At 45.5% G+C, this 14254-nt stretch overlaps 1 protein-coding gene across 2 annotated transcripts in view; it reads right to left on the bottom strand.

Moving 5' to 3' along the window:
• Nucleotides 1-14254, bottom strand: part of PACS1 (phosphofurin acidic cluster sorting protein 1) — a 141576-nt gene that overhangs the window by 17086 nt on the left and 110236 nt on the right. For both annotated transcript variants that reach the window (XM_087855045.1, XM_045775898.2), the window contains exons 5-11: nucleotides 11254-11398; nucleotides 10901-10992; nucleotides 10725-10805; nucleotides 7698-7757; nucleotides 6660-6820; nucleotides 6202-6295; nucleotides 710-790 (exon numbers count right to left, since the gene is read on the bottom strand). In XM_087855045.1, the coding sequence (XP_087711171.1) occupies nucleotides 710-790; nucleotides 6202-6295; nucleotides 6660-6820; nucleotides 7698-7757; nucleotides 10725-10805; nucleotides 10901-10992; nucleotides 11254-11398 (714 nt within the window). The remainder of the gene's footprint in view (nucleotides 1-709; nucleotides 791-6201; nucleotides 6296-6659; nucleotides 6821-7697; nucleotides 7758-10724; nucleotides 10806-10900; nucleotides 10993-11253; nucleotides 11399-14254) is intronic.

Genomic DNA, 14254 nt, shown 5'->3' with positions numbered 1-14254 from the left:
TTGGATGAACTTCTGCATATTCTGAGAGGCCCAGTTCAGATGTTCCTCTCCAGTCAGAATCACTCTGTTCTTCCCTGAGCCTCCACAGGGCCTCTGCACACATGTGCACAGCTTGGCTTTCCTCCTGGAGTGTGGCATCTTGAAGGCAGAGACCACGACATTCTCACCCTTGCATCTTCATTGCTCAGCACATGTAGCTGCCCAGTAAATGTGTGTGGAGTCAATGTCTAAACTGGGCACCCCAGGAAATTCATTTCATTTCTCTAGGCCTTGGCCTGCCCTCCTGGGCAGCTCCCGTCCCTTAGGGGAAGGACTTGACCAATAATAACTTGGAAATTTAATGTGCAGGCTGCCTGCTCACTCTAAGAGCAACACTGGAGGAAGGGATGGTTTTTGAGGGGAAGATATTGGTTGGCATCTCTCAGAAGTAAATAAGGGTGACAGATAGTGAGAAGTTATCTAAATTAGCATTTAATCAGATCTAATTAAAGAACAGAATGGGGACATTTCTGGTTTGCTAATTTGGGGAATGACCTGGTCTCCAGGGTAGGTTACATTCCATGGGTAAGGATTCCAGGAGAAAAGAGAACACAGGACATTCACAGGTCCACAGATACACGCAAAATTCCCAGGGTGGTCCTGAAGGTCTTTTGGCTTTATTTCTAAAGGTACAAAAACTATGTTAAACAGGGGACTGAGCCGCACATACCAGAGTGTCTGTTTCAGTCAAGCTGTCATCTTGATTTTTAATCCAAGCAGATTTGACTTTTTCTAGAGCAGCCAATTCCATCTGCAAAAATTATAATAATTAGTCATCACCAATCCAAGTAACTACCATTCTAACCAGTTTTCTAGGTCCCTGAGAGGCTTAAAATACTTCCACTTAATTTGAAGACCTCATAAAATCTTTGGAATTTTCATCTTATAAGGAGTATGTTTTTGTGAAAACTAAGTACCAGAAGGGTCAGTTATTTTTGTCATCATTAAATCAATAACACAGTGAGATACAGAACCTAGCAGTTCTGATTCTCACAAGATGTCACAGAAAAGAGAAGCTCGAAGTTTAGATGGCTTTGTATGGGATCCATAAGGTCTCTGACTCTGGATGCAGTAAATACCCTCATCCGGGAAGGACATTTGGGGCCTCTTCTGCTTGTCAGAAGTTGCTGAGAAGGAGATTCTTATAGGTCGGGTCTTTCACTTTGAGACTAAAGACATCCATGGTAGCCAAATTTATTTTGCTTGGTAGAAACATCTAGAAAACCCTCAAAACAAATTAATATACTAAGCAAAAAGATACCCAACGCTAAGCCATTTAGGTGTGAATTATTTCTCCCTTTGTCCCCAACTCTTACTAGTATTTCTCATAAACATTAAAAATTTACTTTGTAAATACTGATATATAAGACTAGATTTTTCATTTTTGCTAATATTGTTTCTGGCTGTGCAGATGTCAATGTCAAAGTCATGAGAATTTGAGGGTTGTGGGTTTTAGATGTAGGGAAGGTACTGGCCTTAGTGAATCTCTTTGGAAACCAGGGAGTCGGGAAAGATGAAAGATATCCTACTTCATCCCAATTACTCAAAGTCCTTCCTCTGAGTAAATTAAATAGTACTGAGAAACATTGGGCTTATAAGTTCAAGGGGTCATTTGGCAAACTAATGAACAAGCATAACAAAAGTAGGCCCTGTGCCATATTCTACACCACAGTTCTCCACCTCAGCCCTGTTGACACTTTGGGCCAGATCCTTCTTTGTTGTGGGGGATGTGTCCTGTGTGCAGCAGGACGTTAAACAGCATCCCTGGCCTCTATGCACTAGATGCCAGCAGCAGCACTGCCCCTGCCTGGCGTGATAATCATAATGTCTCTAGTCACTGCCAGTGCCAAATGTTCCTCTGGAAGGAGGCAAAAATCACCCCTGGTAGAGAACCACTGCCCTAAACCATCTGCAAGATTAACCCAACATACTTTAACCAGACCTTGTGATCCCAGATCTTGAGATGGCTTGCCTCAGATTACACAGCTAGTTCATCACACATTATTTATATGAATAACCAATGTTAACAGGGTCCAGAATCATGGAAAAGTCCTGGTCAGATTTAAGACTGAAGAGGGGGAGGGGCGCCTGGGTGGCTCAGTCGTTAAGCGTCTGCCAGCTCAGGGCATGATCCCGGAGTCCTGGGATCGAGCCCCACATCAGGCTCCTCTGCTGGGAGCCTGCTTCTTTCTCTCCCCCTCCCCCTGCCTGTGTTCCCTCTCTCGCTGGCTGTCTCTCTCTCTCTGTCAAATAAATAAATAAAATCTTAAAAAAAAAAAAAGACTGAAGAGGGGAGCGCCTGGGTGGCTCAGTCAGTTAAGAGTCTGACTCTTGATTTCAGCTCAGGTCAGGATCTCAGGGTAGTGAGATGGAGCCCTACGTGGAGCTCCATACCCAGTGGGGAATCTGCTTGAGATTCTCTCCCTCCCTCCATGCCACCCTCCCCCCACACAGATGTGCTCTCTCTCTCAAATTAATAAATCTTAAAACTAAGACTGAAGATGATTTCACTCAATTTTGGATCTCAGTATGACAAATGAATTAAACATATTTAAAGAGAATGAATTGGGGCAATAACACCATTTTGCTGGAGGTTTTTAAAGTGGCATGTCCTGTTGTCAAGCCTTGTGACAGGTACAGAATTGTTTCCATGGTAAAGTTACAACAACTTTCACTTGGATTGGTGTTAGAGGGAACCTGCTGGCTATCTACTGACTCTTCTAGATGTTCCAAACAATCCCATCAGGAGTAAACTCCCAATTCTCCAAATGTCTATGTCGATAAATACGAAGGGCTTTTCTCACCCCAGAACCCTGGAACACCAGCTGTGCAGTAGCTGTGTCTGTCTAATTGTGTAGTACTGGAGGCAGATGCTGGCAGTCCAAAGCACTGTGCCCGCGGGGTGACGCTAGCTGCTGCAGGAGGGATACATGCTCCTGTGGGGGCAGGGAGGAGCAGAGTGGCGTAGTATTTTAGGCTATCATTTTTATGAAGTACTAGTCTCTAACACCATTATTTACAGTGCAATGGAAATAACTTTTAGCAGCAGGCAGTCTTGGCTGAAAGGCGACATCTCTTGACCTCCCTAACTGAAGCACTGTCAGAGCCTATTGTTATCGGCTTGGAAAACCAAATTATGTTGCTACTGTGTGCTCATAGTTTTGGGAAAACTCAACAACTGTACTAATTTTTAAAAATTATTTATTTGAAAGAGAGAGAAAACGAGCATGCTCGATCAAGTGCAGGCAGGGGCAGAGGGGGAGGGAGAGAATCCTAAGCAGTTTCCACACTGAGTGTGGAGTGCCATGTGGGACTCAATCTTAGTGCAGGCAGGGGCAGAGGGGGAGGGAGAGAATCCTAAGCAGTTTCCACACTGAGTGTGGAGTGCCATGTGGGACTCAATCTTAGGACCCTGAGATCATGACCTGAGCCGAAAGCTTAACTGACAGAGCCACCCAGATGCGCCAACAACTGTAAAAATTTGTATCAGCAGAAATTCCTTCTGGTTCTAGTGATAAACTGAATCCTCTGAAATTTGGGGAACAAAAAAGAAGATTAAGAAAAATAAATCACTAGGGGCGCCTGGGTGGCACAGCGGTTAAGTGTCTGCCTTCAGCTCAGGGCGTGATCCCGGCATTATGGGATCGAGCCCCACGTCAGGCTCCTCTGCTGTGAGCCTGCTTCTTCCTCTCCCACTCCCCCTGCTGTGTTCCCTCTCTCGCTGGCTGTCTCTATCTCTGTCGAATAAATAAATAAAATCTTAAAAAAAAAAAAAAGAAAAAAGAAAAATAAATCACTAAATAACAACAGTAAGGAAACCAGAGAGAGAGGATAAAAGTTGGGTAGCATGTGCACACCTGCCTCCATATGCACCATCTCAGTATTTTTTCCCTAATACATTTGGAAGTTCTCTGTGTAAAAGCACAGCTTGCTTTGTCATTCCCGAAGTGCCTTTCATACTAAAGGATTCCAAAGTTCCACATCCACATCGAGACATATGGGGCTCTTCAAAATAGAAATATCACAGAGAATCAGCAAAGCAAGTTTGAAATCTGGCCAACAGAACGAGGATTTGAAGGACTCACTAAAAAGACATCTAGATCCTAACAGCTTCAGGAGACCAGAACTGGAACGGTTCTAACACTATAACGAGAAGAGCCATTGCAGCTTCCACGTACCGCCTGCTTCCCATGTAGTAAATCCATCCACCTGTCGGTCGAGCACCGCACTAGAGGACTGACCTGCGTTCTCTCATTGTATCTTCACACTGCCTTACATGTGCTTCTTACAGGTGCTTTGTAGATGAGGAAATGAAGGCCTGGCTACTGCCCCAGATCACACAGTCAGTGGAATGATGGAGTCAAGATTCAAACTCAGAAGCCTGCCTCCAGAGCACGTGCTCTCAACCCAGTCCCACCTTGACCCAAATGAATGTTCTGCGTAGACAGGGACCCTTAGGCCATCATATTGTAAAGACTGATACTCAACTGACTTTTGAGCTAACCGGGCTGCTATGCCAACTCTAAGGCACCTGAGGCTCAGAGCATCAGTGGTTTTCCCCTTTGAATCATGTTAGTCACGTAACTGAGACTAAAGTAGAACTTGGAGACGCGTTCTATCAACCCAGAAATACCTTCATTAGTATAAAATAATGCATCCATTTAATAATAACAATCCCTAGCATTTACTGAGCATTCATTACATATTAGTGTTACGCTTAGTGTTTTGGGGCATTATGTCAATTAAAAATTTAACTGCATTTTGTTACAGTATCCTCGTTGCACATTCCTAGGTCACTATGAAACAGTTCTCCTTTGGCCAGGTCCCAGGTTTCTCTCTAGAAGAGTCATCCCTTATATCTATACTTAAGATGGAATCTGGTTGTAGTGGTCAACGATCTGTCCACGTGGACAATGACGATTCAGCAAGGCCATTCACTGCCCCCCACCCCCCCGCCACCCCGGAAAGAGCAGCTACAAGCCACGTAAATAGTAAGGTAAGGCCTCAGCTCTGGATCACAGGGTGCAGGGTCTGTAAGTGGCATGCCAGAGGCTTCTCTTTTGGAGGGATTCTGCTTGTGGACTGCAGTTTTCCATCCCATATTTCCTCACTAATGCCACCTTCTGCCACTGTCCTAGGGCCAGAGAGTGCCCGCCGTGTCTTAACCAGGAAGAGGGATAAGGTGGGAGGCAGCCCCACCTGCTGGCAGCAAGCAGTAAGGCAGCCCATGCGCAGACCCATGATCCGCCACGGGGTCTGCAGACTCCCTGGGACAGGCGGCAGCCCTTCCTTCCATAGACGCAGTGCTTTTCAGGGGATGGAGTACCTCACATGCTTCACATATCATCTCCTCACAATTAATACCTATTTGCAAGGTGAGTTTCATATGCTCTCTATTAGAGTGGAAAGAACAGGAGGACTTGAAGGATTGTTTCTTTGATCTACAGAAAAGACACAGGGCTTGCAACAGCAAACCAGAAACTACACTAAAATCATGCACAACACCTCCTTCACCACAGTTGTAAATGAGGAGAAGAACAGCTTCCCAGGGCCTGACGTAGATACAGCATCAACCCAGTCTCTAACCTCTGATCCTCTGTTAGGAGAGCTTTCCCAAGGAGGGACAGAGCGTGGTCCAGGATGACGCTGGGCTCTCGCGGTGCTAAGGAGACAGCAACTCTTCCCTCTTGGTTACCAGCAAAATGGAAACCTGCCTGCTAAATTCCTAATTCTTTGAATGTACTACCCCCTCTATGAATAAAGCCTATGCAGTGTCTCTGAACAGACTCCGTGGGCTTCCTGCCCCTTTACGTTCTTTCTCTACCTGGAAAGCAGAATTACTTACCACTGGCAGGATGCCATACTCCCAGCTACCACGTGACAGATGTTGAGGGAGAAATTTAAGGTACTGTGTGTTCTGGGAGGGAAGGCTCCAAGTTGTGGCAGGAACCGACCAAAAAAGGACACCGAAATAGCCACAGCATGCCCATAAGAGAACTAAGTTCCTAGCTAGGACTCTGATTAGGATACCCAAGGTTGAAACAAAATGAGACTGCTCTTCTGGGGTCACAAGATGAGCCAAGAGCAGAGTACCCAGAGTGCTAAGCCCCAACACTCCCCTGGTCCCTCTCCCCAACCCCCATAGCCATTGGTCTTGCTCACAGGACTGGTGGTGTCTTTGCCGAGGCTGCCCTTGCTGTTGAGGCTGCCAATCTCCGTCTGTGAGCTGGACTGCGACATCCCCTCAAAGAAGGGCCTGCGGCGAAGAAGCACAGCCAGGGTCAGTGGCCACCAGGGCCCAGAGCAGCAGCTCATGGAGAGTTGGGTAGTGATGGTATTCAAGAAAGATCAACAACCCGGGCTTGAAAGACACCCGCTGAAGAAGGACACGGCAGAGGGTGGACAAGCAGGACATGGACCAAAGGATTCCAGACTATCAGGACTTTTGTCAGCTAGAGGCAAAAACAGTGATCTTTATCCAGACAGCTGGAGGTTCAGCAAGGGTGAGGAGCCAAGATACCCTGATAACGGAGGGGAAGTGAGGGAGGGGTCCAGGAGTTTGCTCTGGCTTAGGAAGGAGAGATGCAGGGAGCCAATGTGTAGAGGAGGTTTGGGCTCACTTGAGCTTGGGCTTTGGAGTACTAAGGATGCTCTCCGTCTCCTCCATCTCAGGGCCACTGTCGCTGGGATTATACATCTCCAGACTATCATACAGTTCATCCAAGTCCTCTTCCACCTCTCGTATCTGCTCTCGGGATACATGTTCCAGCCCAAAGCCCACCTGTGGGGGAAAAAAACCTTTGAGTTTGGGGTTACCTCTATTAACAACTACGGTAGATGTGCAACTCTTTCCTCCTGGACAGGTACCAACTGGCCTCTTTAACTAGTCCTCCTCAAGAAACAGGCCACAGCTTCACACTCGTTGGAGTAACCTTGGTGTCCTTTCTGTGATCCGATCCTGAGAGCAGGGATGTGGTGAGACCACCTTTCTTTTTTAGTGCCTCCCTACCGTAGCTCCAGGCTATGGACCCGGCATGAGGAAGAAAAGCGGAAGTGCTAACGTACCTGTGCCAAAGAACAGGTGCAAGAAAACCCAGAAGACTGTGACCCTGTGCAGGCTGGTTCTATTTTCCTGAGGAGCCCACGGAAGGACAAAGAAACCTCTGAACGATTTTCCTCTCCATCTCTTTTCCAGTGCACTGAGAAGAGAAGCCTGGGAAAACTGGCAGCAGGCCGGTCAGAGCCCAGGGAGGACATTGCTTCTCTATTAATGGCCAATTCTTGGTTACTTAACGGCTGACCATTGAGGACACTCCTACCTCACAGGCCATTGTGCACAATGTTCCCCTTTTCATAGGAGGGAAAATTAAACAACAACAACTGGATGTGTTATTAATGCCCCATACCAGAAGGGTGGTATTAACCAATAGTTGAGTATAACCATGTTACCCCCATCTCCAGGTACCATGAATCTTTGGGCGCTACATGGAAAGCCGTTCTTTCTCTTTTCAAGTAGCTTAAAGCCCTTCTTTAGCTATTCTCTCACTTGGGGGTCCTGCAGTCTTGACTCCCAGTGGCAGGAAAGAATGAACTCCAGGAACGAGGGTGAAACTCAGGGACTTCTACTCACCATCAACCTCGGGAGTAAGGGGTCATACCTCATCTGAAACTTTAAACCGCTTCAGGAGGGCCACAAACTTCTGTTTGATGTTAGGTTGCTGTAGGAACAAATTGCACAAAAGTTCTCAAACAATACCCACCTGTGGATGGTGACCAATTTAAGCCGGCAGAGTGATCCAGAGCCCACTTTTGTAAAGAACTGTGGGAAGTCACGAAGACGGGAAAACAGCTTCTACTCCCTGGCACGTAAAACCCACCAGGGAAGCAGGTATGCGCATGGTTAATGCCGGAGCGGTTCCCAGGGCTGTGGGCATAGATGGTAGGTCTCATCCCTCCCTAGGGCCCTCTACCACCCATGCATCTCCAGCTCATCCCTTTCTCCATCCTTCAGATCCATGGTGGTGCTTGATGATTTCCACACAGGCACCTCAAGCCCAGCATTTCCAAGAATTTATCACCTTCTCCCTGTGTTCCCATCCTGGGTACCATTATCACCAGCCCCCTGATCACAGGACTCTGAACCGAGAGTGTCTTCCCTCCCCTATCTCCTCATAGTCCAGTGTTCACTAACTCTTACCCTCTTCTTCGTCTGTAATACCACTGCTTTCCTTCAGGCCTCTTTCCCCACATCTCTGTGGGGTCACTGCAATGGCCTTCAACCACCACTCCCCCACCCTCACTCTCCCAGCTAGTTTCCAGTCTTGTTCTCTCTAGAGCCCACAGTGATCATTACAAATGCAAATCTCATGATGTTATTCCCCAAATTAGAGGTCTTCACTGGCCCCCAGTGCCCGGAGAAGAAAGCTGCAGAATCAAGCCCATGTCTGTCTGAGGGCTGTCCTGCCTGTCTCTAGCCTCACCTCACCACTGAACACCTCACACCCCCCCATTCAAGTGGAAACTGCTTATAGTTCTGTAAAGAATGCGATGCTGCTGTACACCTCTGGGCCTTCATATACGGTGTCTTCTGTCCTGACTAAACGTTCTCTCCCAATCCACTTGGTGATGTTCTATTTATCCTTATAAACCCATCTCTCGGCATCTGGTCTGTGAAGCTCTCTTGGCACTCCTGCCCAGAGTCGGTCACTTTCCCCTGAGCACCATCGGTGTCCCTTACATCAAGCTCTATCTTCTAGCACCTACTCTACTGTGTTGTACAGCTGGTTTAGATGCTGTCTGTGTCCAGACACTGTGATCTCCTTGATGGCACGGACTAGGCCTTTCTTATCTCTATGTCTCTAACTCCAGGCACAATGATGGGTCCTAAATACTTCCTGACTGAATGACAGACTTGCCATCTGGGGATGGAAGAGACTAACTGGCAAGTAAGACTGAGCCAGGCCTTCAAGAAAAAGCAGGGCTTCCAAAGGTGGAAAGGGCATCCATAGCAGAGAAAAAAACAGCAAATCAATTAGTGTATCTAGAACAAAGTATTTTTGGTAAGGAGAGAAGAATGCCTGTGTACAAAAGGAGACAGAAACCAAAGAACCATTACTAAGTCTGAAAATCTGACTGGAAAGTGCCTGGAGCTAAAAGAACAAAAACAAAAACAAAGAACAACCTTTGAGGGAGAGGATATTAATAGGAGCCCTGAACTCTGGTCATATAACAGGGTGAAGCTATGCTTCATAGGAGACCACAGGGAAAGGTGATTCCAGGAGGCACCCTGTGGGAAGAAAGCAGGGCCTCTCCGTGGTTACGAGGCAGGAGAAAGAACTTAACATAAGGAGCTACAACCCAGAGTGATCCTCCAGCCTCTTCCCATTTCGAGTACGTAAGACGTCTGAGGCTGGGGACATGCCTTCCCCAGGCCATTTTGGAGTGCCAATCAAGGATTAGATACCCAAGGACAACAGAACAGTTCTCACGCTCTCTAGTCATTCATTATTCAATGAGGGAAATCAAGGCCATAGTCTTGAGGATTTACATTTAAGCCCAGTGATACTTAAGGATGCATGGAGAGATGACAGTGCAGTTTCACTGTGAATGCCAGGCTCAGATGCAACACATTTGGAAGGTCTGCCTACATTTACTTCATTCCTGCAGGTGATGGGAATCTCTGCTCTTGGGGTCCCTAGGCTAATTCTGCACTAGACAATCAGGATGTGTCTGGAGAAAAATGAAACTGAGTTTCTAGCACTTTACACTCTCCCACACTTCAGCACAGGAACTCCAGAATCAGTCAAATTTAACCTAGACCAAGAAACAGACTCTGAACTATAGAGAACAAACTGGTGGTTACCAGAGGGAGGTGGGTGGGGGGATGGGTGAAATAGGTGAAGGGGACTAAGAGTACACTTCTCACAATGAGCACTGAGTAATGTATAGAATTGCTGAATTACTATATTATACACCTGAAACTAATATAACACTGTAGGTTAACTATACTGCAATTAAAATTAAATTAAATTTAAAAACCAAAAACAAAACCCCAAAGTTAACCTAGAAATCCAGGTTAATAGTGTCTCAGTCCAGCATTCTAATTTCACCAAAAATAGTGACTCTTGAGGAAATCTTATGTAGGAGACACAATTCAAAGGCATTTGGCTTCTAAGGTTATGGATCCATTAAGGCAGGAACTCTACCCAATGTAATTAAACCTTACCAAACCCACAGTTCTAAGCACTAGCCTATTATTTCTGGGTTAAAGCAATTAAAAATGGTGATAGCCCTACAGAAGACTGGGTCAGCCTATGTGGTAGGCAGGATGCAATTTGAAGTAGTCGCCTGGAGAGGGGACAAGGGATGTCTGAGGCATTCTGCTTCTTGAGGAAGCATTACCTGTTCCAAAGTCTAAAACAAGCTTTCTCAGCCTATTTTCTATCCTGAGATAACCTGAAAAATATAACACGCTCTGTAAGTAACACTGCTCCTCTACAACAGTGACTCTTAATTAGGTGGCGGTGGTGGTGGAGGAGGAGGAGATAAAGGGGTGTTATCAGAACCTCCAGAACCTCCACGTGCAGATTTTTCAAAAGACGCCAGGAAGTTTCAATATACCACTCCCATCCTACCTCCAAATTAAAACTCTCAGCTAAAACACTCCCCAGATCTCTGAGGCTCACCCTTGTGATGGCAGAGGTTGAGGTTAGTTTCCTCCGGGTCTTCTTTACTTTCCGTAGATCTTCATCTTCATAGAACAGGTCCTAAGGGGGTAGGTGGATGGAATGAAGTTGGGAAATCCCAGGAGGGTCTGGAAACATTTCTCAGACACTACACATGAGGGGCTGTGGAAAGTTACCTGCCCATGCAATGGATCATCACTGCCTTCCTGTTCTGATGAAAAACTCTCCTCCTCTTCCTCAGAATAGTTGTCAATATCAGGAGAACGATCTGGAAAGAGTAACCTTAGTAAGACAACTTTGCAATGTGAAGAGTTTGGTTGGCTGGAATCATGGCTCCCGTCAGGTAGAAATATGGCTGGGGTAGAGGAGAGGGCCACAGCCATTGTAGGCCATTCTATTCTCAGGGATCTCTAAACTTCTCTTTCATAGGAACATTTTAGGCCCTGCTTGTTTAGCTTTCCCAGGATGGGGAGCAGGTGATGGGTTTGTTCTTGACCCACAGGGCCTCGAGATACTGCATACATCTTACCAGACAGCTTGGATTTGATTCCTTCATGGTCAATAGGCTGGCTGGACAGAGAGTAGATCTTTATTTCTGCCACAGGCACGGAGACATCCTTCACGTTGCTGTGCAGGCCAAGCACCAGGGCCCCTTCATTAGGGTGCTGCATCACCTGAGACCACAGGGCAGCAATGCAAACGCCTTACTAGGGGAGGTGAGTTGTCCATTTTCATAAGTCCAAATGGACGTGCAAGCCAATAGGAGTGGCACTGTGCTCATACATTTTCTTTCTCACTATCTTTCAAATCCAAGGTTACTGTTCTATTAATACCTTTAAGGTCTTACTTGAAGGGCCAGCCACTGGTCAGGCCCTGCACTTAAAAATAAAAATCAAGGCTCAAGACTGAAAATGATGGCTAATCTCTAGGATTACATTTTAGTATTAGTCCTTGACAGAGAACTAGTTCTCCTGGCTGGGTGGGGCCAGCCTGCAGATGGTGGTCACCTGTGTCTGGCAATGGGGAAAAGGACCTAGAGGACCTGAGAAAATGGAAGGGCTTGACACAGGTGGGGAAATGTGGTATCCATAATACTTCAGTCCCTACAGTCCCTCATACTGATTCAAAACCTGAAGAGGAAAGACAGATGGGCTGGGACTATCTCACATATTCTATTTATTAAGGTCACAAAATTTTTCCTATTTAATATACTAAAGCAGACATAAGTTAAAACTGATTTGTGGGCTGGCTGCTCGGGGCTGGGCATGTGTCAGCCACTGAGCTCTGCACAGGGGGGAAAGCCTCCTGGTACCAGCCACGTGGGGAGTTCCATGAAGAATGGGAGGCCACCAGATCCTGCAGACAGGACTGTGATGGATGTCAACTATTTTCGAGTGGCAGGATTTAAGAAGCAAGCTAGTGCTTTTCAGGAACAGGAAATCGATGGAAAATCCCTGCTATTGATGACAAGAAATGATATGCTGACAGGACTTCAGTCAAATGGGGCCTTCTCTGAAAATCTACAAGTATCATGTAAAACTTCTGCAGACAAAGCATTTAAAGAACAATTCTTCAGAGTACGGCCAAGCTGGGGTCTTAGACCTCAACAAATACATAATGACATAATTTCATTTCATGTGATGAAACTCTGTAAACATAATACATACATGTGTATACGTAAAGAATTTCAGTCAAATGAAATGTCATCCTATTGGATACACGAGGCAATCTATCGGCTAGCCTGACCTCAGCCAGGAGGAGCACGGATAGGTTGTGGACAGGATGGTTTTCCTGTGGAGCTTGTCAAATAGAGTGATCTTTGACATGACTGAACACCCCTCCCCACTAAAGGGATTTTCTTCACAGATTGCTTTCCCAAAATCCTTGAAAAAGGACCGAATTGAGTATCTTTTGGTTATAGATGTAGGGAGATTACAAACAAGAAAACTTGGGGAAGGGGAGAAAAGAAAGAGAGATGGAGGTCTTCCTTGAATTCTTCTGCTCCTGAGAGCTTGTGTTATTTGGCTGGAATTGACGACACCTCTTTTCATAGAGGCTCCTTCGCTTGACATTACTAAGGCTTCGCTGGGATCCACCGTGATGTTTGAGACGAATGTGTGTCATGGCCCCTACAGGAGCAGAATCTCTGAAAACAGAAACTCTGCTGTGTCTTGGGGATCTCCACCCATACGCAGCTTCCTTCACAGGAGGTAATGGTATTTTCTGCATAGATTTACTTTCAAATTGGCTCTTTGTTTCCATAGAAGAAAGCATTTTTTCACTTTATGGTTGGTATCTATACTAATTTGTTTCTGAAGGAATTTGCCAAAAGTTATAGATCAGAAAGCCTTGCTACTAGTACAGTTTACATATATACGTGTATATATATATATATATATGTATACATATATACACATATACACCTTCGTGATGGTGTAATTTTTTTAAGATTTTATTTTTAAGTAATCTCTATACCCAATGTGGGGTTTGAATGTATAACCCCAAGACCAAGAGTTGCATGCTCCACCCACTGAGTCAGTCAGGCACCCCAATATGTAATTTTTTAAAACTGCTCTGATGCATTCTTTGATTCTTGGTTTGAGTATTTGTTTTTAAGAACTTGAAAAGGTGGGGGCGCCTGGGTGGCTCAGTCGTTAAGCGTCTGCCTTCGGCTCAGGGCGTGACCCTGGAGTCCTGGGATTGAGCCCCGCATCAGGCTCCTCCGCTAGGAGCCTGCTTCTTCCTCTCCCACTCCCCCTGCTTGTGTTCCCTCTCTCGCTGGCTGTCTCTCTCTCTGTCAAATAAATAAATAAAATCTTAAAAAAAAAAAAAAAAGAACCTGAAAAGGTGGGCCTGCTACAGACATATCTGTTCAAAAAGACACTTGTTTGAATTTCCATGTAACATTACATGCCTTGTTGAATTGGTGTTTTGTAGTCACAATAAAGTACTGCTTCAGCTTAAAAAAATAATAAAAAGAAAAATGATTTGTGGCCCCTTTATTCTTTCCCTTTGTCAGGGTTGAGATGATTTACCTGGCACATAAGGGAACTATACAAATGAGCAAACATATTGAGGATAATGGGAACCTGCTTTCATCCTGTTGGAGGAGCGAATTAGAGCTTTGGAAAAGGGAAAGGCTAGAATAAGCCCAATGGTGTTGCATTGGAATTGACTGGAATGTGAGCTCATGAACAGATAGATAGGCAAAGACAGGGACACAGGCATGATGTGTGTATGTATGTATGTATGAGTGCATATACACACATGGAGATGTATTTTCTAGCTCTGTCTGTTGAGAGGGAGTAGAAGTAATGACACCCCAACTGGGAAAATGAATACTTCTGGTACCCAAATGTTGTTCTAAATACCATTCTCCACTAAAAGAAATCAGGACTCTTCAGAGAATCAGTTCATTCCAAGGCTGGGTAGGGAAAGTACAAGATGATATTTTATACCAGAAAGTAAAGAAATATATAAAGAATGGTGGGACATGCAAAAAGAAAGATATAGGAACCAGCTTGGAGGGG

This window comes from Ursus americanus, chromosome 24 (genome assembly GCF_024610735.1).
Source record: "Ursus americanus isolate L20-20 chromosome 24, mUrsAme1.1.p, whole genome shotgun sequence".
In the NCBI taxonomy this organism is placed as follows: domain Eukaryota; kingdom Metazoa; phylum Chordata; class Mammalia; order Carnivora; family Ursidae; genus Ursus; species Ursus americanus.
This window is presented reverse-complemented; position numbering and strand designations above follow the sequence as displayed.